Source organism: Chelonia mydas, chromosome 16 (assembly GCF_015237465.2).
Source record: "Chelonia mydas isolate rCheMyd1 chromosome 16, rCheMyd1.pri.v2, whole genome shotgun sequence".
NCBI lineage: Eukaryota > Metazoa > Chordata > Testudines > Cheloniidae > Chelonia > Chelonia mydas.
Genome location: NC_057857.1, coordinates 19,140,721 through 19,167,519, shown reverse-complemented (window position 1 = coordinate 19,167,519; position 26,799 = coordinate 19,140,721). Strand labels below are relative to the sequence as shown.

The following is a 26,799-nucleotide window of genomic DNA, read 5'->3' as shown; positions in this document are numbered from 1 at the left end:
AATTTATACTAACAGACCCCTGTGCACAGAGGGCTCTTCCTTGCCCCAGCAATACCATCATCGGGGGGGAAGAGGGGCGGGTGGCCACTGTTTGACAGCCACATGAAGCCACAGTTTGGGCAGGAAGAGTGTCATGGCAGAAGGAATTGACAAGCAGAATGCATTTGACGACACTGGCACTTGGCTAGGACCTTGAGGTTAACACCCTATTCTTACAGGAAGTGCTACAGAGGCCTTGAGGATTCCAAAAAGGGCCAGGCCTTGGATTTTAAGTTTCATCCAAAAGATGGTCTTTCTTAATGACACACAGAAGCAGCGGTCCAGTATTGATTCAGAGAAGAAAAGAGGCCATAATCACCCACACCACTTGCCTTTGCTGTCTCCCATCCGACCTGATCAATGCTTCACAGCCTGAGCTCAGTTGACAGCCCAACAGTACAATCTTTTTAAAGTAGAAGTCAATGCTCACCTCCTTTACCAGTTCTTCTGGATCCTTCAAATTGATGTCAGTAGAAGGTGGACACCCAATACCTTTCAGTATGGTACTTATCCCTGCTGAATCAGTTGGGACTCTGTCCCTGCCTCCCCCAAAAGATGTAGCTGGAATTCGTTTTAACTGTCCCTTTACAAGAGCACTTTTGGAACAGTAGAGGGAGGGAATCAAGTGTTTGGCTTTCCAGCACTTGGCCGGATCTGTCCTCGTCGGGATCCACAGGTCGAGGCTGGGCACTGTACCCCTGAATCCTGAGGGAGGGTCTATTTCGCCCTCAGAGCTATCCATTAGCTCTGGCTCTGAATCCTCGCTGCTGCTCTCTGAAGAGCTGGAACTGTGTCTCCGCACTCGCCTGCGTTTCTGAAGGCGTTTCCTCGGCCCAGACTTTTTCTGTTTAGCATTAAAAACACACACACAAACCCAACAAATAAGAGCTGACAAATATTCACCAATGATGTGTGTCTCCCCCATTTCTTCTTATTTGCAAGTGTGTTCAGCCCCCACTGAAGATCTGGCCACAGGGTGTGTCTACACTGCACTGTAATCCCACGTCTGTGGGAACCAGGCTAGTGGACTTGCTGTTTCCAAGCCCATGCTTGAGAGTGTCCACATGGTATCGTAAACCTGGGCTTACAATTTCTGGACCTGGGTCTCATGGCCATGCTAACACATCCACACTGGACAACACCGACTTTCTGACTCAGGTCCACAGGTTGAGCTGCATCCATGCTTCAAAATGGCAGGGTGAGGATCCAATCACAGTAGGACTTGGGCTCCAACCCACCCCACTAACAGGGTCCTAGGACCTGGGTCCTGAATGCTCACTGACCCGAGTCAGATTGACTTTTCCCAGTCTTTTCTTAAATAAGATGGGTCTACAGCATAGAAGGATGTTCTACTTCTAAACAGGTCATTTGATTACTACAAAGGAAAAGGAACATAACCCATTGCACCAGATCAGAGAATTACAATACCTTAGCCCCAATCATGGCTTTCCATTTGCTTAGACACTGGGAGCCAGTTCTGTGTGGTAATTCAGAAGCTATTTTGGTCCAGTGACCTAAGGAGATAAATAGTTGGGCCATGTTAATATCTTAAATTAAGGAAAGCAAGTCCCTCTCTCACCAGATTAGCCTCCAGATAATATTGGATTTATACTGTTCAGGAAGATTTTTATTTAAGATTTTTTTCACTGAATAGTAATTCTTTTAAGAAAAATCAGGCATCAGAGTATCCCTCAAAATGCTAATTCTGAAGAGGTTATAGGTTATTAAATCATTATATCTGGACACTGATCTAGCTTCTGTGTCTAGGTCTGCTACAGATGTGCTGGCTGACCTTAGGCAAGTCAAAACCTCTGGTACCAGTTCAGGAAGTCAGACAAGAACACGCTTAACTTTAAGCAGTGACGTCAAGGGGACTTAAACACATGCTTATGTGCGTTCCTGAATCCGATCCTCTGCGCCTCAACTTCCTTCACAGCAACATGTAGAATACAGCCTACCAGACAGAGGTTACACAAGGATTAAAAAAAGAGGGACGTCAGTTTGAAGTCTGGTCAATTTAAGAAAAATTCCAACTAGTTTCAGATCCTACACCTGCCCTGAGCTCCCAGCCAGTTTTTTTTGGCTTTATGATCACATTGTATTACTTTTAAAAAGTTCTCTCTCCCATGCCTCTCTGTGAAAGGCCCTGATAGAGGAAACTGACCAGCTACACAGGGAAGCTGAAATGGACTATATGCAAAGTGCTGTGAAATGCGCAAAGTACATAAACTAGAAAAGTGGGTGACTGTTCTTCTCTCTAATCTCTTTCAGTTCCAGTAATCCAAGGAGTTACCTGCGTCAAGAGTAGGCCAACATTCAGAAAGCAGTGTGATTTTTAAAGGAAGTGCTTTTCACACATAGTCAGAGTTTAAGGTAAGGAGGGACCACCAGATCATCTAGTCTGTTATCCTGTCTAGCATAGGCAACCACCAGCCACCCACACACTAAATCCAGCCACCAAAATTAGACCAAAGCATTACAGCTCACAGAAGACTAAACCATTTTGTGCCACAGGCAGAGAATAGGAGGGACAGAGGCACCCGGGGCCCCCACAACGAGAAGGAAAGGAGATATACCCAGATAATCCTGGCGAGTGATTAGTGAGTGAGTAGTTTGCTAATTCAAAACTCTCCAGGAACAACCTATACACTGCAGAGGAACCCAGAACAAACAAACAAGGTCACTGTCAATGTGATCTGGGGGGAAATTCCTTCCCGATCCCACATATGGTGATCAGTTAGACCCTGAGCATGTGAGCAAGAGCCAGGCAGCCAAGCACCTGAGAGAAACACAATGCTTGGTGCCACCTCAGGGCCATGCCCTACCCCCTATCCATGTCTCACCTCCTGCAGTGGCCATCCCTGATGCTTCAGAGGAAGGAGACCACAAAAAAACCCAGTTACGTTGTGGGGAGATGGGGAAAAATCCTTTCCTGACCCCTGCAGGTGGCCAGCTAAAGCCCTGAAGCATGAGCTTTAGGAACACAAGACTGGATGTGAGCCAAATGAAAAGTGCTATACAAATGTTATGTAATTTCTTGTCCAAAGCCACGAAGAGTCAGTTTCAGAGCTGGACCAAAACTAGAGGAATCCCTAGTTCCCAGACCTGTGCTCCAACTCAACTTCTCTTTGCTATACACTTGTAGCTGGTGTTAGAAGCAGGAAAGAAGATTCCCTTCCAGTAATTACTATTAGAAGAGGAAAGTGTATAGCTGCCTGCCCAAAGCTTCTGTACTGCCATAAGATCTTATCCTGAAAGAGAATGATGCACGGGGAGCCCATTTATAGAATTCTTCCCCCTCTACTGGTCAACTTCACAAGCAGAGGGTTTCTGTAACCAGGACTGCATATTGCACAGAAACAACTCAAGACTTCTTTATGTAAACAGTCTCCCTCTTCCAGAGATCACTACATGCAGGCCATACCATACATGGAAGATTGCTTCTTACTGAGAAATGCATATTGCAAAGCTCTCCAGTACCAACTGCAGGATTTTAATGAAATTGGGAGGGGGGGGGGGGGGGGGGGAGCTCAAACCATTACAAGCCCTTAAAGATCATGCCACAGTGAAAACTTACCCACACCATGTTTCTCTACCAGTTCAATTAACTTTTCTTCTTCGTCTAAACTCCATCTGCCTTTCTTTACGTCGTGGTGTAATGCATTTAAATACCTAGAAAATTAAAAGATTTGATACAAAAGATTAACGGGATTAAATGTTCTCTTTCTTGAGACATGTTTCTAAAGTTAAATGAAGAGAGTAAAATCAGTGGACCCCTTCCTTCCCCATGTAGTCCCACATACCTGTATCCTTGACACTGCAGAGCCATTGCTGGTAATGCAAGTCCTTGGTTCTCAAAGATCCCAGGACTCTCAATTGAGTAGTAGTGAAGGCAACACAAAACTAGATACCTTCAGGCACAATTGCTAATTTAGGGCCTAATCCTGGAAGGTGCTGAGCACTTCTAACTCCCCACATCTGTGACAGATCACAAGAGTCACTAACTAGACTTTTCATAGACATGCATAGAATAATCAAATAGTGAAAATGTGGGAGGGGATATGCTGAGATTCCTTCTGGCCTCTGTTCTATTTAGAATATAGGTTTTGAAGGTTTTTATTTGTGAAAGGTGCATAGAGGAACTAGGTGCACGTATTGTAAAAATCCTTTTTTTTTTTTTTTTTTTTTAAAATGCTGCATCTTTGTTACAAAGGAGAGAACTTGGAAGCAAGATTCCTTTAGTCACTATACGGACCTGTCTCTGCATTGAGCATCACTCCTTCCTGGTACCTCTGTCCGAATTTTATACCAGTCACGCTCTCCATACTTAGCAACTGCTGCCAACAACTTCTACATGAATTACACAAAGAAAAATTAGGCGGTAACGCATCCAAGTCATTCCAAGCTAACAAGCCTCCACTGGCTGGAATCTTTTGGGAATTACCTAGCTATATGCATCACACCCTGCTTTTAATTAATTCTGCCTCCATTAGGTCTGTGCCCTCCCAATCACACCCACCCCCCCTCCCTCCCCACCCCCATAGACGAAGCAGCAAATAAAGATCCATCACAGGAGGACTTTAATTTGGGGGCATAAATTATCTGGCATGACCCCTCTGAGTAACTCCAAGGATCAGCAATGATAAAATTAATTTTATTTTTAATAATACCCATTACTTTACCAAAGTTCATTTTCAAATGAAAACACTGCTACACTGGTCTAGTGCATGAGAAAGAGAAGTAAGACTTGGCATTTCAGCTCTAGTGAAATTTGGTCAGAGCAAATTGGAAGCTCTTCAGGGGAGAGTTATGCATCTACCTCTGGGTCTGTATAGCACCTATGCCATCCTTGTAATAGAAATCACGACCCGCTTCTGTCCCTGGATAATGTGTGAAGACAGTCAAGTGTCCATAGAACACTAATTAAAGTTAACGTTTCACTAATGAACCCAGCAGAGATTGCATGTTGGTCATTTTTCTAGCACTAGAGAAAAGATAAAGGAATTTACAGCATCTTCCTCTGGTGTCCAGAATCCTTTCCTTAGGCTGGGATCCACACTCTTTGTCCAGCGGTAAATTAGCTGCATAGAGTCTCTTCCTTCCATGTAATAAGCAACTAGAAATTGAAAGAAATATTTAAATTCTGCTTTTAATACGATGCTTCTAGCATTCTTGTTAAAGCACATTGTAGTTATGACTTAAATATTTAACTTCTCAAACACAACTGGCATGTAACAAAAACCGAGAACACACAGTGTCTAAGAAGTGTTACCATTTATACTAGAATCATGCGTATTACAAACATACACCACTCCCAACAACAAACCTTGCAGCACTCGGGAGGTTTTGCATCCAAGTACTGACCACATCCATCCTTGGAAGATATGATGGACTCCTGGCACCAGGTATCATGACTGCAGATGAGCCTTTTAAATTAAAGGAGGAAAGTCCAAGGATTGTATGAAATTAACTCCACCTCTCCAGAACAGGGACCATGTCACCTTTTGTATTTGGAAAGTGCATCGCACATTGGGAACATCACTGAAAACAAGACCTTGGAGACTCGGGCTCCGTGAGTACAAGGGAGGGGGTTGCCCTGGAGATCACTTACTTTTCTTGTAAGGTATGTGGCTTCCTACTCTCATTTCTTGAACGAGCTGTAGAAGCATCTGGTCCTCTTCCTTTGTCCATTCTTTCCTCTTGAAGTCTTTGTTGTAGGCTTGAAACTTCTGCAGGCACTGGAATGCACTTCGGTTTGTCTTAATAAAAGAACAAAAGTTACTTAGATCACAAGGGGCATTTTGACCTAGGAAAGAGAGGGCTGAATCAATCTGGCTCTGGCATGAACCTGTGGTGGTTCAAATCCAGTCCTTTTAATTATTAATATTGCAGTAGTGCCAGTCAGGGACAAGGGCTCAATTGTATTAAGCACTACACACAATGAAAAGACAGTCCCTACTCAAAGAGCTTGTCACTCAAGTTTAAGACAACCACGATAACAAGTGTATACAGCACACAGAAGGGAGAACCAGATGACAGTGAAGTGATTATAATCATTGTCAATTAATGATCCAACACCAGCTCTCGCTGATTTGTTATCTTTCCTCCTTTCACAAATTAAGGCCAGAAGAGCTGATTATGGTCATCTAGTCTGATCTCCTGCATAACACAGGACACAGAGCTTCACAGCAATTTCTCCATCAAGCCCCGACCTTGTGGTTGAGCTAAAACATCTCTGTTAGAAAGACATTCAATCTTGATTAAAGACTTAAAGTGATGGAAAATCCACCATATCCTTTGGTAAATTGTCCCACCGGTAAATTGTCCCACCGGTAAATTACGCTCCATTAAAAAGTTGTGCCTTGTTTCTCTCTTTGAATCTGCCTAGCTTCAACTTCCAAGCCACTGGATCTTGTTATGCCTTTGTCTGCTAGATTGAAGAGCCATCTTTCAGAACTCTTCTCCCCACATAAACTGATCAAAGTCACCACTTAAACTTCTCTTTGAGAAGCTAAAGAAATTCAGCTTATGCCTCTCCCTGTACGGCAGGTTTTCCAGACCACGACTTTTCTCAACCCTCTCCAATTTTATGACATCCTTTTTAAAGTGTCGACACTGGAACTGGACACCATGGTGCAAGGAGTTCCCTGCTGCTGTACAAATGGTAAGTTATTGCCACCCAAGTGGGGCAGTTACACACTGTTAGCCTTCAATTGACACTGCCTGGAAAAAGTCCTGCATAGATTGGAGTGTGCGTTGACATGCCTATAAAGTGTTCATAAAACCCACATTCACTAGAGTCAAGAAGGGAAACGTTTTTCTGGTTGCTTCAATTTCTAGAAAGTGAACAAGTTAAGAGGTTTTGGTTATGCTCCCTTGAGTGTTTCCTCACAAAAGCATTTGTTAGCATGGTTTCTGGCTTACATTTTCCTCAAGCAGCAAGAGGGTATACAATAAAGAGAAAACTTGCTGAGAGCAAATATCCGTCTTTCACCTCTGATTTTAGTTGTAAGTGCCAGGAGTTTGGTGATCTCAGCCTCAACTCCGCTGGATGTTCTAGCAGAAATATTCCTTATGCAATGCCAGTACACAACTGGTGTCTTACCTATTGGAGAAAGGCCCAGAACTAGAACAGCAGAAATGCTAGAGGTCAGAATGGAGGAGTATGTGCGGGGAGGTCTGCATATAGCACCTGCCTACACTATGCCTTGCTAGGACTCACTTGGTTTATCCATTTCCTGAGCACTACAATGAACTTCCTTTTTCAAAACAGCACCCTACAGTACACTCATCACTGCAAGCCACTTCTCAGCACGGACTGCATTATTTTCAAATCTAACCCTACGCCTCAAATAAATATTTGGTTCATGGTGGGGAGCACCTTACCCCAAGCTCCTGGGCTATAGTTTGCCAATCCAGACAATTATGTTTCGCAGCTATTTCCTTTAACTTCTCTATCTCCTCTTCATTCCACTCCCTCTTGTTGATGGTCGGATGCTCCCAGTTCTGCCAGAATTTCCTCAGCTCTTCTGCGTTGCGACTTCCATCAAACTAAGAGAAATAACACAGATTGGCTCTGCCTTGCAGACATTACCGAAATATCCTAGCAAACTGAGTGAGATTGATGCAAAAGGCTTATTTCCTAAATAAATTTTCAAATATATTTTGCTGTTATAATCTTGGTGTAAAGAGTTGGGTATTTTCCATTGGCACCTAACTTTTGAATCCCTTCCACAATGCCAAATCTCAAACCTGTCCCCTCCCACTTTGAACCCAGATGGATATTTGGAAGTTAATCATGGTTTGGGTTGCAGCCCTTTGAAAAGCGTGAAGTGCTAAAGGCTGGGTTCTACCTCCCTTGTCCACCCAAAGTAGTTCTTTATTTCACAACTAGTCCCACTGAAATCAATGGGGCAACTTGGAGAGGAAGGGAGGCAGAATCTGGGTCTAAGTAATTGGTCTACCAACTTACATTGATGTTGGAAATCTTCTCCCAGTCATGCTCATCCAGTCTGTTTCCTAATAAGGCCTCCTCTGGCAGATGGCTAAAGTAGGGGGAAGAAGACATGATCACATCAACCACTGGATCTCTTTCTATGCCTAATCTTGCAAAGCGCTGTACACCTCCAAATCTCATTGCCTTCAATGGGAGGTGTAGAGACTCAGGCTCTTAATCATTGTTAAGATGATCTGACACTGGCATTTGCTTCATCTGTTTGCCTTCCCTCTCCCACCCCGGCACACCTGCACAATACAGGCTTTCTAGGGACAGATACTTCCTTTGGTAACATCAAGGCCCGCCAGCAAACAGCAAGAGAAGGTAAGCACTTGTGTTTGTTAGGCTCACAGCATGTCATGAGACAGGTTGTATGGGACTGAAGCGACACGAGATTGGAAATCATTCTATAATGAAGACAAAGGGATCTAAGGGCTTCAGACTCCCAATTCTCTCTGAATTCCAATAGAAGTTGGTTCCCTAATTCCCACAGGCCCCTTGGAAAAAAATCCTCAACGCTTTGTGATTAACAGGACATGCTGTGTTTAGCACAATGTGGACCAGTCCATGACCAGGGCTCCTAGCTACCACAACAACACAAATAAATGATAATAGGTACACACACTAATTAACTCCCTTAGTATACCATAGCTGCCAAAGCTGTAATACACCTACCGTATAACTTAGACTTGTGTCTAAATCCTCTTATGGACTTTAGAGTATCTCTAAGAGAGTACCTTAACCTGTGTATAAACTGTATTTTCCTTTCACAGCACCCAGACGTGACAATGCCCTAAGGTGACACACTAATATACTTCGCAATAGCGGTGATGACAGGAATGCAGAAAAGTGTTGGCTACAAACGGTTAATTTTTATAATTTAGACAAGCCCAAATGGCACCTATTTGAATGAGGCAAATTCACACACACATGTACCTTAACACACATAGATCCTTGACGCTCACTTTATAGGAGTTTAACTCTACCACAATTCTGAAATGCACTATACAGAACATCAGTGCATCCAAAGCAGTGCCCAAAGCTTTACAAATGGCTCTGAATTCCTAACCTCAACGCAGCTAAACTAAAAGCTTTTGATTGCAGCACTTCAGTACTGGAGGCAGAAGTGATTAGACAAAGCGGGATGCCTACATTTGCATATTAATACCCAAAACACTCTACAACACTGCTACCAAATAGTTGAGGAGTGAGGGCTCTGGAACAACGTTGGAAGGTTTGAACACTGTTTTTGGAATCGTTTGCAAACAAGAATAAGGCAAGGTTTTCCCAGCTTAAGTCTGTTGGTGTTTGAGCTTTACAAATGTCTTTTGGGGGGGGAATCCCTAGAAGAGATAGTGTCCACTTCACGCAGAATATAATCCTCTCACTTGATCTCCTCTATTTCACGCTCTGCTTCTTTGACTTGTTTTTCCAAAATCTTCTTTTCCATTTCACTCTTGGCTTTTTCCAGTTTCTGATTCAAATAGCTGAGCCTGTTTAAGGACATTTCCAAGATTATTAAACATGACTAAACAGAAGCAAGGGTAAGTGCTATAAGATAGTGTTAAAGTTGGCAGACCCAAAAGCTGGGTTCTTTCTTCTGCCATCCTTATTCCAAGGAGCTTATTTCAAAATCCAACGCTTTGCATTTGTCCCCACCTTCCAGAAAACAGCCCCCAACCAGACACACTTCCACATAGCAGACCCACTGCTCATGCTTTGCCTCCTCATCTAGACCAAGCGCTAATCTACAGAACAGGTGACAGACCAAGTGCTTTCCCCACCTCCCGCAAGTTGGATCTAAGAAGATCTGCATGGCTGCTGCGGCCGCAGACATAGAGAAGCGTGCCAGGTCCATGGTTCAGACAAGCCATATCCCCCCAGGAGCCCAGTGCAGGGAGATACTGAGTAGGAACAAGAATCTGCTGCCATGCTGTTCAGTTTATTCTAAGATGCACAGCTAGGGCTCAAGGGCTACACGCTAGCCCTCCAAGCCCAAACGTCACAGTTCCTGTAACAGGATTTTAGGCCATACCAATTATATTAATGGGAAGGGCTGAACGGCTAGGAAATGTCTTGGTACTTTTGAGATATAAAAGTGAACTCCCAACCTGCTAATTACCGGCAATATAAATCACTGAGTCATTCATATCTTGACCTATGCTCCCTACAGTCACAGGCTGACCATCCCAGGCCCAAACACACAACCCTCGCCCTGCTGTGCTTTGTAACCTCACTGCAGGTGGCAGTAACTGTGCCAAGGCATGCACTTGAGAGAAGGGAGGTGGAAATGATAACAGCTCTTAGTCACTCTCCTCCCCACTGCCTAACCAGCCATTAAATCCCAGAATACACTTGTTTCATTAGCAGCAATGGGACTTATGCTTTGCTTACTTCAGTAACTTTGGCTGAAGCAGACGCTGCAAACGGTCACTTATTACTGATTTGTTCAGCAGGCTCTTCTCTCTGCTTTTCCCTGGGGACAAAACACAGATTGAGGGCACAAAGTCACTAATACAAGGCCACCTCCAATAAGCAAACCCACTGGCTTCAACCACCACTTCAAAGTATCCCCAGGGTCTCTTGGAAAGGTCCATGTGCATTATGCCTAGATTGTTGCTGGTCCCCTCTGTGCCTAGAGGGGCAAAGAAACAGAAAATCTGGGTTCTATTCCTGGTTCCATTGCCAACTTGATGCGAGACCCAGCTCATGGAAGAGCGTCACCTACTGCATCCCTAGCACTAATTTCGTAACATCTAGGTGCTCCCATCGGAGTACTGACCTGGCACAACCCTGCTTAGCTTGTGTGAGCTAATAGGACAGCCGCACAATTTAACATGCAATGTGTCAGGGCAGATGCAAGGGAAGGGAAGAGCCTTCTATCAGCCATGCCAACATTCAAGGCTAGCAGAGTTTAGCATAATTCAGAGCAGTCCCATTTACTTTTAGCGTCTGCACCATTTCCATGGCGCATTGGTGGCTTCAACGCATAACAATGTGAACAATGAAGAAAAACGAGGAGGAAGCGGATGCAGAAAACCTCAGTGAGTTTGCCAAGCCTACTACAGAACATGGAGCAGCGCACACAGACAGGAGGTTTCTTACACTTTTTTATGAGCAGCTCCTCAAAGGATTTTATGCCTTGGGCTGTCTTTTCTCGGGTATCTTCATTGGCAGGAGGGCCCTAGCAAAGATCAGAGATGTCAGATACAGCATAGATGTTACATTTTTATTGAGAATTCAGCTCATTCCCAGAGCTCTGACACCAGCACTGCTATAAAACAGATTCAACAATTCAACCCTGTGCATTCACACTCTCCCACTGCACAGGGCACTTTACAAACTTTAGTTCAGAGGAACTCCATGAGGGATGGGCATGCAAGCAGCTTTATTCCCATTTTATAAATAGGGATCTTAAGGGAGTGAGAAGTTAAGTGATTTGCCCAAGACTACCAAGCAAGTCAGTGGCACAGGTAAGGCGAGAACTCTTGAGTTCCTTTCTTTCTACCCCGCGCTCAGTCCACTCATCCATGTTGAGTGTCTCACACCAGCTGGGAATTGGGCTGAAGAGCACTTTGGGTAATGGTACGTATGCGACACCTGCCCACTCCAATTCAAAAAAAAATGTGTGACCATTTTGGATAAGGATTCATAAACGAAGAGCAGTTATTATTTGTATTACAGTAACCACAACCGAGGTCAGGCCCTAGTGGGCTAAGATACGTAACTGTGGCACTGACAGGTTGTGAAGGCCAAAACTATAACTAGATTCGAAAAAGAATAAAGATAAATTCTTGGAGGATAGGTCCATCAATGGCTATTAGTCAAGACAGTCAGGGATGCAACCCCATGCCCTAGGTGTCCCCAGCCTCTGACTGCCAGGAGCAGGGACTGGAAAACAGGTGATGGATCACTTGATAATTGCCCTATTCTGTTCATTCCTGGCACTGGCCACTGTCGGAAGACAGGATACTGGGCTGAATAGACGATTGGTCTGACCTAGTATGGCTGTTCTTATGAAACAGAGATGACAGCCCTTGCCTCAGAGAGCTCAGTTTACATGACAGTCAGGACGGAACAGGTGGGTGAAACAGACACTGGGGGTTGGGCTGGGAAGATGAGGTAACAAAACAAAGAAGTCACAGCTTGGCACTTACCTGACATCATACTGTGCTGTGCCTAGAAAGGTTGGTGGGTAAATTTCCATGCTATTACCCAGAATCCTCTTCCAGGTCACATGCATTTTATAACAGAATGGTTATGAACATATATTTTAAAGGCACTCCTTTGTTTTCTGGATGCTGTATAAGCCAGAATTTTGTTGGGGGACGGACGGGGGGACGGACGGACAAACAAGACATTTCCCAGTCTTTTATATCTTAAGAGTCTGATAGGCAAAAAACTAGCAAGCAAACGATAAGCTAAGTCTCTATCTCAAATCAGGGGAAAAACAAACAAATAAACAAAACCCATTGAAAACTTAGATGCAATGACCTTAGCATTCAGCAATGTTCATTTCAAGAGGGAGTGCAAGTAACAAACTAAGGCTAAATGACACTGGAATAATGAGCGTAGTATGTATTTAATTATACTTACAATTCCTGATACTTTATCCTTGAAGTACGGCTTCATAAAATGGCCCAAGAACATATTCAGTGGTAGAAGTTTACCATCTCCTGCCTTCGTCATCTTTGGACCACCAACCTCACACATAATTTCTTTCTACAATACAAATCATTAATTGAAAACCATACACTTCACAGAGACTTTTAAATGATTCCACCTCAAACTCAGCCAGCCAGCGGCCCTGCTGTTATGCATATCCCAGGCTAAGCCCCAATTACCTTATCTTTTAATTGTAGTTTCTGCAACCTGGCAAATTTCCTATGTAACTGCCAAGTGGACCAATGCAAAATAGAGACAAGAGCAACTTGCTTGTAATGAGCAAAAATCTAGCTGTCACCATCCCAGTGCAAGCAAAAAAACCTAACTACATACATGTGCTACGTGTCAAAATCACCAATGGCAAGGAATGAAGTGTCCAAAACCATAATAGAAAACCCACCAAAAAACGTGTTTGCATTGTGAAGATTAATATCCCTATCTTAGTTTTATCCATAGGGCCTATCAAGGTGTTATTTCTGAAAAGTTCTGTGCAATCTACTTTAAAACGAAATTCCTTACCCACATGGTACCAATTATAATAAAAGTCTAGTTTACCTCCCACATTGATGCTCTTTTTTTTTTTTTTTTTTTTAAAGCTTCACTCACTTTAGCTTCATTTGGCTTCATTTTTACTGTAATGTTAGTGCTTCTCCTACATTAGGAAAACGCTGCTTGGAAGTTTGTAACTCATCAATTGAATGCTTTTTTTTTTTTTTTTTAAATTAAATTAAATAGCCCAGTGAAAACAGACCCCTAAAACAGGATTTCATTAAAAAAAGTCTCTCTTCATATTAGGTTTTGCAAGTCATTTTAAACCCAGATTTAGGGCCCGATCTTGCCAATCCTTACAATCCATAAGCAGTTCCACTGAAGTTAATGGAGCCACTCACATGATTCCCAGGATCAGGCTCTTGGTATACAAACAAAATCAACAGGATTCCTTTACTCTGCAGATCATGCTGCCCTCCGCTGATACTTGATAAAATCTTCAAAGTTCCAGAGACTTGAAAATGATTCACCAAATAAATCACAATTCAAGGACTCAAATTTACTCCCATTTAAAAAACACCCGCAGGACTTCTTCCCTCATTGATATGAATGGGAGAAAAATCACACCCCAACTGTGCACCAAGGAACATTTTTCCCAAGTTCCACCTGCCTGCTGTTCTTTGTTTTGTGCGATCAGAAGGTTGACTTCCTCTATCTTTTCCTGAATAACTTCTTGATACACGAGGTTCATCTGTAAACATGTTTCTGGGTCTGCTGGGAGGTTGTTATCAATGTCGTCGTCATCACTACTGCCCCCTTCTTTCTCTACTTCCTGATGTGAGGTGAAATAAATGTGATTTAAGCAGATAGAAGGGAAGAGAGCCAGGCTTGCTTTGAGCAGACAGACAGTGATTTTAATTTAACCAGCCACTACCATTAATGTCAGGAATATTGTGTAAATCCTTCTGAAAACAACTGTGCATCTCTAACCCGGCTGTCCTCTTTAGTGCTCTCACTGCCAACATCATCAACCTTGTCTATTTCCCCTCTCTCTTGTCCTCTACTGATTTTGGACCTGAACTTGCTTCCATTGAAGTCAATGGGAATGTAGCTACTGGCTTCTACAGGTGCAGTATCAGGCCCTTAGTACTTGCCTCTTCTCTGGCCGGTCTCACAATTTTGCAGCTGTTGATGCCAGGACCTTCTCCCTCTGCTGTATGAACCAGCCTTCCAGAACTACGCTCCTGACTCTTCATCTCATTTCTCCCCCTTTGCTGTTATTTATCCCCAAATGCATGATTTCTAGAGTGTCTAGAGATAGTTTAGTATGAACTACTCAATAAAAACATTGTGGGTGAAACAGAACTCTGTTTTTGCAAGTGCACTACATCCAAATAGCTAACTAGTCCGATATGAAACTCCAGTGAGCCCTGCAATAACATCAACTGGGTCTGACCCACAAAGAAAGTTCCCTTTGTATGTGCTCTGTTATACAAATATTTTTAAATATGAGTTCCAGGAAACATTATCTCTAATTAAAATGTTTTATTTTTCCACAGAAAAAAACAGTAACAGGACTTGTAAAAATGAAAACTTTAGCAGTAACTTTCCCCTTTTCAGGTGCAACATTTCCCTTTAGGTGTAAAAATGTGAAAAGCCTCCTAGAGACATACGAAATTCTGTTTGTTCTTCCCCCATTATCAGAAAGATAGGATGATGCATTTTAAGTAAGATGAATTACCATTTCAGTATGGGCATCTGAGTCATCATCGTCCAGATCATCTGTTAGAAACAGAAGTATAAGATTTTTTTTTTTATTACGGGAAAAGGTATATAAATCCATAGTACACCCACATCTTGAATACTGCGTGCAGATGTGGTCACCACATCTCAAAAAAGATATACTGGAATTGGAAAAGATTCAGAAAAAGGCAACAAAAATGATTAGGGGTATGGAATGGCTTACATATGAAGAGATTAACAACACTGGGACTTTTCAGCTTGGAAAAGAGACGACTAAGGGGGGATATGACAGAGGTCTATACAATCATGACTCGTGTGGAGAAAGTAAATAAGGAAGTGTTATTTACTCCTTCTCATAACACAAGATTTAGGGGTCACCAAATGAAATTAATAGGCAGCAGGTTTAAAACAAACCAAAGGAAGTAATTTTTCCACAAAAAGCACAGCCAACCTGTGGAACTCCTTGCCAGAAGATGTTGTGAAGGCCAAGGCTATAACAGGGTTCAAAAAAGAACTTGATAAGCTCATGGAGGATAGGTCCATCAATGGCTATTAACCAGGATGGGCTGGGATGGTGTCCCTAGTCTCTGTTTGCCAGAGGCTATGAGTGGGCAACAGGGGATGGACCACTTGATCATTACCCGTTCTGTTCATTCCCCCTAGGGCACCTGGCATTGGGCACTGTTGCAAGACAGGATACTGGGCTAGATGGACCTTTGGTCTGACCCAGTATGGCCATTCTTATGTAAAGATGACAAGAGCTTTGAAAGCAAAAGCTTTCCGGCTAAGATGATCACAAGAAAACAGAACAATACATAATTTCTTAAGTCTGACCCAACAACATTTGAGGCCACTGTTAAGGTTGCCAAGACTAAACTTCAATAAATCACCATTCACTGACATTTTTTTCTTTGGAGAATGAAAGAACATCTCTCAACAACTAGAGTTGCAATTAAGCTATGTCTCAGCTCCTATGGTGAGCAACATAAACAAATAATCCAGGGTGCAGAACCAAGCAGACTAGGGCTCCAATCCTGCAACATTTAAGAATGTGCTTAACTTTAGAAGCACATGAGTAATCCCACAGACTTCAGCTATAAATACAGCTTCCATTTTTGTTCTCCATAAGACCACTAAAGGTAAGCATGTACTTGGGTATGTGGAGAATTGGGGTGTAGTAAAATGAAGGAATGTGCACAGTGATCACCCAGAGTAGCAGCTGGTGGCTTAAGACTTTTTGCAGTTCTTTTTCTAAAGGGATGTCTCACCACAAAGATGCAGGCAGATGCAGGTTAAGACAGATGGTTTGTGTGCGTATTGCACTGAACAGACATGCCCACCCCAGTTATGAATAACAAAAAAAATATGACTATTTACACCTGCTTGATTTAGCTTTTGGCAACACTCCAAAATAGCAGTTTGAATCCATAAGCCAGTTCAATATTGCCCTCCTTGTTTGTAACACACTCCACTGACTGGTTCTAGCCCACTTGGCAGATCATGCGCCTCCTTAATCCCCTCCCTCTCAACTACTGCCCACTTCATCTGTCTCATCACAAAACCTGGCAACTGCTGGTACAAGAACTTTCTCCTCAGTAGACACCACAGTTTGGAAAAAGCTTTTTTGTAACCTCTGCCTTATCAATTTTCTAAGGTGCCACAAGTACTCCTTTTCTTTTTGCTAATTCATTTCAAGTGTCTATTACTCCCCTTTACCTATTCCACATTCCCTTTTCTTTAGCTTTAAAGCACTACCATAGAATTTTGATCTTACATAAAATACAGTACAGTTATATTTACAGCAGATGTAACGTAACGTGTGCTCTTCATGGAAAGGAGCCACAGAAATAAGACTCTTAGATAAGGCCTGGTCTCCACTGGGGGGGGGGGGGGGTCGATTTAAGTTACGTAACTTCAGCTATGTGAATAACATAGCTGAAGTCGACGTACTTAGATCTACTCACTGCGGTGAGTCGACTGCTGACACTCTCCCGTCGACTCCACCTACACCTCTCGCTCCGCTCCGGTGGAGTACCAGAGTTGACGGGAGAGCACTTGGTGGTTAATTTATCGCATCTAGACTAGATGCGATAAATCGACCCCCACTAGATCGATCACTGCTCGCCGATCCAGTATAGACATACCATAAGTAATGTGATGCAATGAAAACCACAGGTATCGGACTACAATTTGATAGCAAAAACAGATGGTATAAACATCTCTATAAAATGATTAACAGGTGCAATTGCTTAGTAGAGAAGTACAAAGTGTCATGTTTTGCATGCAGGTGGTCACAGGTTCAAATCCTACCCAATCTATCATACAAGAGAGGACTGTTCTCCTTTAGTTATGCTAAAGAAAAGGAGTACTTGTGGCACCTTAGAGACTAACAAATTTATTTGAGCATAAGCTTTTGTGAGCTACAGCTCACTTCATCGAATGCTATATCTCAAACAGAAGTTACGGGCTTCATGCAGGAATTAAGAAAGGTTCTTGAGCCTGTGCTATGCAGGAGGTCAGACTATATGATCGTGACAGTCCCTTCTATATGTAAAATATATGAATCTAAAGCGCATTTGTATATAATATAAAGTGATTTTAAAAATATGCAAGCAAGACCCTCACATTCTCAGAGTTTTCACGTGACCACTGTAGGATCAACGGGATAACGACTGGATTTCTAGCACCCACAAGAAACAAACGTCACATTTGATTTTCCCCCAAGGTACCAAACAAGCCTTTCACAAATTATAAAGCAGGCGCCGACAAGCAGTTTTTAGCAGGAAACACTGTGACAACATTTAAGCCCTGCACACAAGCCTGATGCAATTAGGAGAGAAGGCCACTGCCTTCAGGATCAGCCTCTAGACGCCGCGGGACACATCTTTCGGGCAGAACTAGAGTAACTGTAAGAGATCAGAGAAACGGCTTCACGCCGTGAGAACGGACCTACGTCGGAATCCGAGTCCAGACTGGAATCCGACACCAGGACTTCGATACTGGGGATAGCAGGGTCCAAGCTCTTTTCTAGCTCCTCTATTTCCCGCCGGATTTTCTCTCTTTCCGCGTGTAAATCCACAGGCGACATGACTTCTGAGACAGAGAGAGACGCAGAAGGGTCAGCGGCAGCGCCTGCAGCCAGGGCGGCGCCGCCCCCCCTCTCCCCCGGGGGCGGGAGGGTGGCTGCAGGCGGCAGGGGCTCCGCAGCCCCCCCGCCTCAGAGCGCGTCCCCCAGGTAACGGCCGGGCAGCCAGCCTGCAGCCCGCCCCGCGGGAGCCCGCCCCGGGGACAAGCCCCAACCCCACACACCGCCCGCGCCACCCCCCTCACCGCGCTCCCGCAGGAGGTCCCCAGCCGGCCCCAGGTAATGGGCCATGGCCGCGGAGGCGAGATTCCCTCAGCGCCTCCCGGCCCGCCAGCCGCGCTAGCTCCACCCTCCCAGTGCCTAGGAGACGGTCACCTGTCCCAAGAGCTAACTTGATTGGACGGCCGGTATCACGTGCGGGGGGGGGGAGGAAACGTGTGGCTGTCACGTGCCAAGGGAGGGGGATTTTTTACTGGGCTGAGGAATCACGTGCCGCGGCATTTTTCCTGTCCCCTAGGAGACTTGTTTGATTGGCTGAATGCCGCCACGTGAAGGGGCGGAGGCGGTCACGGCGAGTGGACGCCCCCAGAGGTGGCGGTGACCCAGCACGTGTTTCCTCCAGACCCAGCCTCTTCCTGGTCTTGGGCTCGCCCAGGGCTCCCGCGGCCCCGGGAGGCGGAACAGCAGGGGCCAGGGCGGCCGCCCCTGCAGCCAGAGCAGAGGGGACCTGGCCGCCTTCCTCACCCCGCCCCCTGTTACACCGCGAAGGAAGGGGGATGGAGGTGGCTGCCTCAGCCCACGCATCGTAACCGGCCACACAGCCAGAAGCAGACTGGAATAACCGGACCCCAGGGCTTAAATGCCTAGGCAGGCGCTTGCTGCCCCCAGGAAGCTGCTAGTGCTGCTGGTAGTTCATTTGTCTGGCCTTAAAGCGAGGACTACCGCTCCCCGCGGGAGACAACTGGTTTATATAAATAAAGGAAAGCATCCACCTGGGATGCCTCTGAAAGAGGTTGCTGATCTGACCTTGCTGCTGTCTTTCCAGAACTACCCTGTGCGAATGCCACTTACACCCACCTCAATGTTAACAACTGAGGTAGGGTGCGGCAGCTAGTATACGCTTTTATTTCCTACACTTCCCTTCACTGCACCTGCCATAGTAACACTGGAAATAAATACTGCAAATTTGAGTAACTACTAATTCCCAAATGCTAATTTCTTCTCACACTGTACCTATATTAACTTCCCCATTTTTCCAGTCACTACTATTTCATTGGCACTTGTTTTGCACAAAGAAATGTTAGCTCCATTGTTTCAGTCACACCTGAAGTTGGTATATGTAATTATAGTTTCACTTCTGCTCAAATTTGAGTTATTGGGTATATTTATACGCATTATGCTCAATTCCTATATTAGACAGAATACACTATTGTATTAGATCAGAGTTCTGGACTTTTTCTGGAAAGTAGTCCATTGCACAAAAGCAGCTGCCTCACCTCTACCAAAGTGACTCTCTTTCCACTTTAAAAAAGAACCCATCATTTTTTATTTTCTGAAAACCATTTTGTTTAAACCACCAAGAATCACCAACAAAAGGCAATAGTATTTGCAGTTTAATTTCTTTTTTAAAAAAGTATTGTTACAAAACCTAATACAATTAAAAAGCCATTTTTAAATATATTTAGGAAGTACTTAAACTGTTAAAGTATTATGTATGGTGTAGTCTCATTTTCATATTTAATTATACAAGAGTTCAAAATATTTTCCCCTATCTCACCACTCATGGCAGTAACAAAAACAAAAAAAAAACCCACAGAAAAGATTTATTTGCTCCTAGCATTTATAAAATACTTTGACGCAGCACTACTAGAGGGAATGAGGGGAAAATGCAAGGAGCATAGTGTTTTGAGTCCAGTGCTCCAGTTCATTTGAATGGGAGACTGCAATGCACAAATAGTGAAGGCTGGGTCTTGAGGTCCCAATCCAGCAAAGCACTTAAAGTATATGCTTTGCTGGATCAGGTTTCGGAGAGCCAGTGGCTGCCATTGTACTGTTGATACAATGTAAGGAAGGGTAATACTACACCAGTACATAACTGTTCTCCCACAATAAAAACATTAAGGGTAAAGGTTGCATATTAAGACAAAGCATTTTTTAAATATTGAAGCAAACAATCTTTGAATAGTGATTTTGGTATGTAAACAGAACTCTTGGGGTTGAGTTCCTTTAGTGGTTTTTTCACGGTCCATCATCTGAAATTTCAGAAATTCTGTCTATCGATTTAAGGAGTTCGGCAACAACCTGCAATGATTCTGCTCCAGAGACCAGTTGCCTGGAATTTAAAAAACAGAATACTGAACAGGATAGGGTAGATTACAAGTAACAAGAAATGTTACCAGAAGAGGGGTTGATATGCAGAGACAAAGAACATCAGAGAACATTTATGCAATTTCAGTTGCTAAGAAAAACAGTTCACTTGAATTGCAAAATTCACTGTAAAAGATTTAGGTAGTTTAGGATTAATATTTACAGTGTTAATTAAAAACCCTAGTTGTACAAAAGCTTAATACTACACAAAAAATGGACTTAATTTTGAACAGTTAGTGAAAAATCTGAATCGTATAATTATTTTCCTGCAGTGTGTGCACAACACAAACATAGCAACACTGAGCTACTGTAAGTGAAACTAGAAAGTGAAACTGAACAGTCTGTTTGCACCTCCATGCTATGTGAAATTGAAATTCAAAATGTAAACAAAAGGCAAAATCATGATCTCATGAATGTCAGTGGAAGAGCCTCCAGTACTGTAATTTTCATTTAGTCTATAGACTCCTATTAGGACAAGTTCTTTATTTTACTGTTCTCTTTATAAAGCTGAACTTACTTTATTGAAGAGCGTGAATTTGTAATTACTCTCAGAAGATTCTGCAGGGCAATATCTGCATTTTGTTTCACTACAGCCAAACTAGCAGACTCGCCAGTCTTCAAGGCTTCATTCTCTGTCTTGTAATTCTTCAGCTGAACCTTAGGAAGAGTTTAGTTTATTATAAACAATTTCCCTGGAGCAGATGCACATTTATTTATATTATATAAAATGGCATAAGAAAACAATTCCTATGAGTACTTAAATGCTACTTTTGGGGGGCTAATTTAGGGCTCTCTCCATTAGGAACTCGTGCCATCTGCAAGATCATGGTCTCCACTTACAGGGATCAAAATTCTTCATGTGATCTCTGATCCAGGACTAACCTTGGAAGCCTTTACCAGACCTAAAAGCATCTGTACTAGAGTCCCACCATGTGCTTCTAACCCTGGCAGGTTGCTAGTTAGCAGTCTTGAAATCTGCTTCATTCTGAAAACCATCTTGCTGCTGCTTCCCTTACTCAACTTTAATTCTGATAGTAGTAGATTTTCCAACTCATTCAGAAGTTAATATTTGATATCAGAAATCTGGACTTCCAGATGGTGTTGGGGTTACTGTCTTCTCTTATCAGTGTAAGATACAAGGCACTAAAATCAGTTCAAATTTAGAGTGTGCATTGGGGATGAGGAAGAGGTTAATCAGAATAATACGATTTTAATGTCTATCACATATAACATACCATGGCTAAAAGTCAGTGTTTATGCCAATGGAAAGTGAGAAATCTCAGATTCTGTGGGATAAGAAGCCTCATAATAGTTACTGGTCCCATGGCGCACAAATTCTAAACTTTGGAATTGTGAAATTTTTGGTTTACATTGACTTAATATACGTTCAATCAGAACACAAGGACATTTTATAGAAGATTCACCCACAGGTGAATACTTTTCCACTAGCACTGTTATAAACTCTGAAATATCAAGGTATTTTCACTTGAAGTTCATACAGTAAGAGAACCTTAAAAAGGAGAGGACAGATTCATACCTGAAGTAGTGCATTTTCCTGTCTCAGTTTTACAACATTATTTTCTGCTTTCACAGCCCGTTTCTGAAATAAAAGATACCAAGATTATTTATATTTATATTGTGGTAGCGCCCAGAATGCACTATGCATTTTCCGCATACAGAGGAATGTATAAGCCCTACCTCAAAGAGACTAAAATAACAAAGACTGGTATGTTACATCCCTTCCCTATCAAGTGATCAAGGCAGCAATATATCTCCTTCCTTCTGAGTAAGGAAAGAATTTACTCACTATAAACAAACAGATGACTTAAATACCAACTTTCTTGCAGGCAATGTCTATATGTAAATATCTGTAAATTGTGTGTAAGTTGGGTGTTTCCAGAAAGCTACACAGAATCAGCTGAACATGAGTGATTAAGTTTCAGAGTAACAGCCGTGTTAGTCTGTATTCGCAAAAAGAAAAGGAGTACTTGTGGCACCTTCGAGACTAACCAATTTATTTGAGCATAAGCTTTCGTGAGCTACAGCTCACTTCATCGGATGCATAGTGTGGAAAATACAGATGTTCTTATACATACAAACCATGAAAAAATGGGTGTTTACCACTACAAAAGGTTTTCTCTCCCCCCACCCCACTCTCCTGCTGGTAATAGCTTATCTAAAGTGATCACTTCTGTATTTTCCACAGTATGCATCCGATGAAGTGAGCTGTAGCTCACGAAAGCTTATGCTCAAATAAATTGGTTAGTCTCTAAGGTGCCACAAGTACGCCTTTTTTTTTTTATGAGTGATTAAGATTCTTTAATCAGTCATGCAAAGCCCTGACTCCTGTATAACTGAGGTACTTTCGGAGTGGAACTCAGCTCCTTTTCATGTTAGCAGCCCTTGCTTCAGACGTGCTGTCAGTAATAGACACTTGATACTATGAAAAGTGATAGATAACTTGTCTCCTGAATAATGTAAGGGAAAAAGTTGAACAAGTGTCAGAGTTGAAAAGAGAATGTTACCATTACTGAACCATCCTCCCACCTGCATTGCTTATGCTTCCTCCAGTGTGTGAGGGGGAAAACAAAAACCCACATGGCAACCCTGATCATGGTTCTGTACTATAAGAACACAAAGAAATATTTACAGTCATCAACTGGAGATTCTGTTCTACATGCTGCACCATTGCTTCTAGATCCCGAGCCTCTTTTTGCTCTTTAATCTTGTTCTCTTCTAGTTTTTTTTCAAGCTTCTTTACCCTTGTTAAAGAGAACAAAGTAGGCATTTTTATTTGCATTCAGTGGGAGAGAGTACAAAGTGTTTCAGGCAAGAAGATTCTATTAAGGGTCCAATATTTTTAGAACATCCTAGATAGAGGCTTCAGTATGACTAAAATGTTCATTCTAATGTACTATAGAAAATCCACCCCCAGAATTAGGTTTCCAGGCTGGGCCTCAGGGGATTTATTTGTTCAACATCCATTAGCGTCAAGGATAATTATGCAGCTGAATCTCTGCACATCAAGTCCATTCACTGTTGTTATGTTTAACACCAATAATTTGGGCTTGAATAGGGACTGGGCGTCGCTGGCCCATTACAAAAGCAGTTTTGCCTCTCTTGGAATTGACACCTCCTCATCTATTATTGGGAGTGGACTACATCCACCCTGATCGAATTGGCCCTGTCAACACTGGTTCTCCACTTGTGAGGTAACTCCCTTCCTTTTATGTATCATTATATAATGCCTGCATCTGTAATTTTCACTCCATGCATCTGAAGAAGTGGTATTTTACCCATGAAAGCTTATGCCCAAATAAATCTGTTAGTCTTTAAAGTGCCACCAGACTTCTTGTTGTTTTTGTGGATATAGACTAACACGGCTACCCCCTGATACTTGTTATTATGTTGCTTTTCAAGCCATTCTGAGGTGTGGTTGGTTGTGTAACAATCCATTTCTAGGAAAGTGTGAATTGCCTCAGTATGTGAAGCAGCATGGTGTAGTGGACAGAGAAATTCCTGAGTTCTAATCACAACTCTGTCACTGACTCACCTGTGACCTGGGGAAATTCACTTAACCTCCCCAACATCAATTTCTCTATTGGTAAAATGAAAATACTTACTTGCCTCACAGGAGCAAAGGAAGGATTATTAATACATTACTCTGAAGTGTTCCAATAGGCAAGTTTGCCCTCATTGACAAACTGAGTTGAATAGGTTAAAAAAGAGCACAGGATTTGGCTCCAATTATTATTAAAAAAACAAAACACCAAATCAGATTAACGTTCTACTTACTTTCCCTGATTTCTTTCTAAAAGGAAATCCAACTGATTTCTTAGAAGCCAAAGTTTCTCAGCTGAAATAACCCTGTAGTGAAGTTGTCATACAATAGTGTAAACCAGTGGTCTCCAAACTTTTTACCCAAGATCACTTTTTGAATTTAAGGGCAACCCAGGATCTACCCCATCCCTTCCCCAAAGCTCCGCTCACTCTATCCCCCCAAATCTCCATCGCTCGCTCTTCTACACCCTCACCGGGCTAGGGTAGGGGTTTGCTAGGGAGTTCAGGCTCAGGGCTGGGGCCAAGGGGTTTGCAGTGTGGAAGGGGGCTCTGAACTAAGCCTGGGGCAGGGGGTTGAGGTGCAGGAGGGGGTGAGGGGTGCAAGCTCCAAGAGGGGGCTTAGAGCTGGAGGTTGGGGTACAGGAGGGGGTTTGGGGTGCTGGCTCCGGGAAGGGGCTCGGGGTGGGGAACACAGCCTGCCGCCAGGCAGTCCTTTCCTCCGGCGGTTCCCGGTTGGTGGTGCAGCATGGCTGCCACTAAGGCAGGCTCCCTGCCTACCCTGGCTCCACACCACTCCCGGAAGCGGCCAACGCGCCCCTGCGGGAGAGCGGGGGGCACATGGCTCCGCGCACTGCCCCTCTCTGCAAGCACTGCCCCTGCAGCTCCCATTGGCCACAGCTCCCCGTTCCCAGTCAATGGGAGCTGCAGGGGCAGTGCTTCTGCTGGCTGCTTCCGGAAGGGGCTTGGGCAGGCAGGGAGCCTGCCTTAGCAGCAGCCCCGCAACACCACCGGAGATTGTGATTGACTGGGAGATCCTCTAGGACTGACCAGTCGATCATGATCGACCGGTTGGTGACCACTGGTTTAAACTGTCACAAATCTCGTTTCATTTAGTTACAACGTATAAGGATATCAGCACTTCATCTTCATTTATTAAGTTAATGATTTCTTTTCCGCTGTAGTATACATACTTGTCTGTCTGAATTTCAGAGAAGAAGTGAAGCTGGTTAATCTTGCTTCTTAGTTTGGCATTTTCTTCTTGTAGCTGCAGAAAAATTCTCATTAGAAATCAGGAATGTATGGTCTGGTGATCGTACTGATCTTTTAGCTTATGTATAAAGAAGAGTTTAGAACTATTTCAAGGGGCTTCATTTCATCCAACTCTGAAGCCAAGTTGCCTTGGTACCATGCACAGACTTCAGCGACAATGAAGTTACATTTTAAAGACCCTTTAGGGCAGTAGTTCTCAAACTTTTGTGCTGGTGACCCCTTTCACTTAGCAAGCCTCTGAGTAAGATCCCCCCTTATATATAAAAAAATTTTTTATAAGTTTTTAAATTTATTTAACACCCTTATAAATGCTGGAGGCAAAGCCGGCTTTGTGGTGGAGGCTGACAGCTTGTGATTCCCACCCCCCCCCCCAATGAAATAACCTCGTGACCCTCTGAGGGGTCCCGACCCCCAGTTTGAGACCCCCTGCTTTAGGGTGACCTAAAATAACTTTTCTGTAACATGCTGAGGTGCAAACTCAAGCTCCAGCACTTCACAAACCACCAGGACTATACACGAGAAAGCCAAGGTGGGCGAGGCAGTATCTTTGACTGGACCAACTTCTCTGCCGGTGAGAGAGAAGCTCCTCAGGCCGGGGAAAGCTTCTGAGTGCGGCGCTGGAGGCTGGGATGCTCCGAGTACTTTCCCCCGACCGGAAGAGCTCTACAAGCTCGATCAGAGACGAGCTCAGCCGCCTACCTCCCGGACGGCGGGCGGCAGCGGCTGATAACGCCCATCTCCGGCTTCCGCCCCGGGCGCCAGGCTCCAGTCCCCGGTCCCGAGAGCTGCGTAGCCCAGCGGGTCGCTCTCGTCCAGCGGCCAGGGAGCGGAGTCCTCCAGCCCCGACCAGTCCGGGCGGTCGCAGTAAAAGGAGTCCGAGGCGCTGGGCTCCGGCGAGGCGCTCCGGGGCCCGGCCAAGTGGGCTCGCTCCTCCACGGCGGCGGGCTGGTAACACCCGCTCCACTCCGCCTCCTCCTCGTCCAGCAGCGTGTCGCCGGCGCTGGGGTCCGGGAAAAACGGCTCCGGGAGCCGCAGGCCCAGCCCCGAGGCCTCGGGGGGCGGCGGCCCGGCGGCGCCCTGCAGGGAGAGAGGGCGCAGGTGGGGGTCGCGGGCTGGCTGGGGGGGGGGGGGGGAGAATCGCGCGGCCGTCCCTCCCCGCGCCCCGCCCCCTCGCTACCTTGGGGCTGGCGCCGCGCGGGGCCGCGCTCCGGCCCTGGCTCCGCACGAACTCCTTGAAGGAGAAGGGGTTGGCCGCGCCGGGCTCCTCGCCTGCGGGGAGAGAGGGGGCGCGTCAGCCGGGCGGCGCGGACTCGGGGCCCGGGGAGACACCCCCCCTCCCGCCATGCCCCCCCTCCCGGCTCTCACCGCCCCAGAGGTGGGGGTTCGGGGAAGGGGAGCGGGGGCCGCCGGCCGGGGCGCGGTTGTGACCCGCCATGGCCCCGCCGCCGCTTCCGCCTCCCCCCCTCAGCAACGGCTGGAGAGGCCCCAGGCCGGCCAGTCGGCTCCCCGCGGGGCAGGAGGCGGGGCCATTCCCCGCCTGGGCCCGCCCTTCCTGGAACGGTCCAACCAGCAGCCACCTCGGGTC

At 44.6% G+C, this 26,799-nt stretch overlaps 2 protein-coding genes across 5 annotated transcripts in view; both read right to left on the bottom strand.

The window, feature by feature from the left end:
• SNAPC4 (small nuclear RNA activating complex polypeptide 4) overlaps positions 1-18,407 on the bottom strand; it is a 32,604-nt gene extending 14,197 nt beyond the window's left edge. The window contains exons 1-16 of one of the 4 annotated variants that reach the window (XM_043530276.1): positions 18,393-18,407; positions 17,882-18,025; positions 14,931-14,971; positions 13,860-14,021; positions 12,632-12,757; positions 11,141-11,219; positions 10,430-10,511; positions 9,424-9,528; positions 8,012-8,084; positions 7,426-7,590; positions 5,651-5,798; positions 5,049-5,155; positions 4,295-4,389; positions 3,617-3,711; positions 1,468-1,553; positions 470-883 (exon numbers count right to left, since the gene is read on the bottom strand). In XM_043530276.1, the coding sequence (XP_043386211.1) occupies positions 470-883; positions 1,468-1,553; positions 3,617-3,711; positions 4,295-4,389; positions 5,049-5,155; positions 5,651-5,798; positions 7,426-7,590; positions 8,012-8,084; positions 9,424-9,528; positions 10,430-10,511; positions 11,141-11,219; positions 12,632-12,757; positions 13,860-14,021; positions 14,931-14,971; positions 17,882-18,020 (1,917 nt within the window). In that variant the 5' untranslated portion in view covers positions 18,021-18,025; positions 18,393-18,407. Of the gene's footprint in view, positions 1-469; positions 884-1,467; positions 1,554-3,616; positions 3,712-4,294; positions 4,390-5,048; positions 5,156-5,650; positions 5,799-7,425; positions 7,591-8,011; positions 8,085-8,971; positions 9,403-9,423; positions 9,529-10,429; positions 10,512-11,140; positions 11,220-12,631; positions 12,758-13,859; positions 14,022-14,930; positions 14,972-17,881; positions 18,026-18,262 lie in introns of those variants that run through there. The other 3 variants (XM_037879461.2, XM_043530275.1, XM_043530277.1) reach the window with 3 other exon arrangements.
• Positions 18,408-19,615: 1,208 nt separating this feature from the next.
• Positions 19,616-26,733, bottom strand: ENTR1 (endosome associated trafficking regulator 1). The gene is made up of 8 exons (XM_037879468.2): positions 26,580-26,733; positions 26,392-26,483; positions 25,914-26,291; positions 25,136-25,209; positions 23,035-23,146; positions 21,922-21,984; positions 20,902-21,041; positions 19,616-20,349 (listed from the first exon to the last, which is right to left on the bottom strand). Exons 1-8 carry the CDS (start codon positions 26,647-26,649, stop codon positions 20,256-20,258), a joined length of 1,023 nt encoding a protein of 340 aa, XP_037735396.1. The 5' UTR covers positions 26,650-26,733; the 3' UTR covers positions 19,616-20,255.
• Positions 26,734-26,799: the final 66 nt, after the last annotated feature.

Bases quoted from the DNA above. Each gene is read 5' to 3' on its own strand.
- ENTR1 (XM_037879468.2), bottom strand. From the start codon at position 26,649: ATGGCGGGTCACAACCGCGCCCCGGCCGGCGGCCCCCGCTCCCCTTCC. The intron at 26,484-26,579 runs GTGAGAGCCGGG...CTCTCCCCGCAG, and splicing joins GAACCCCCACCTCTGGGGCG to GCGAGGAGCCCGGCGCGGCC. The intron at 23,147-25,135 runs GTATGTATACTA...CTCTTTAACAAG, and splicing joins TCTGAAATTCAGACAGACAA to GGTAAAGAAGCTTGAAAAAA.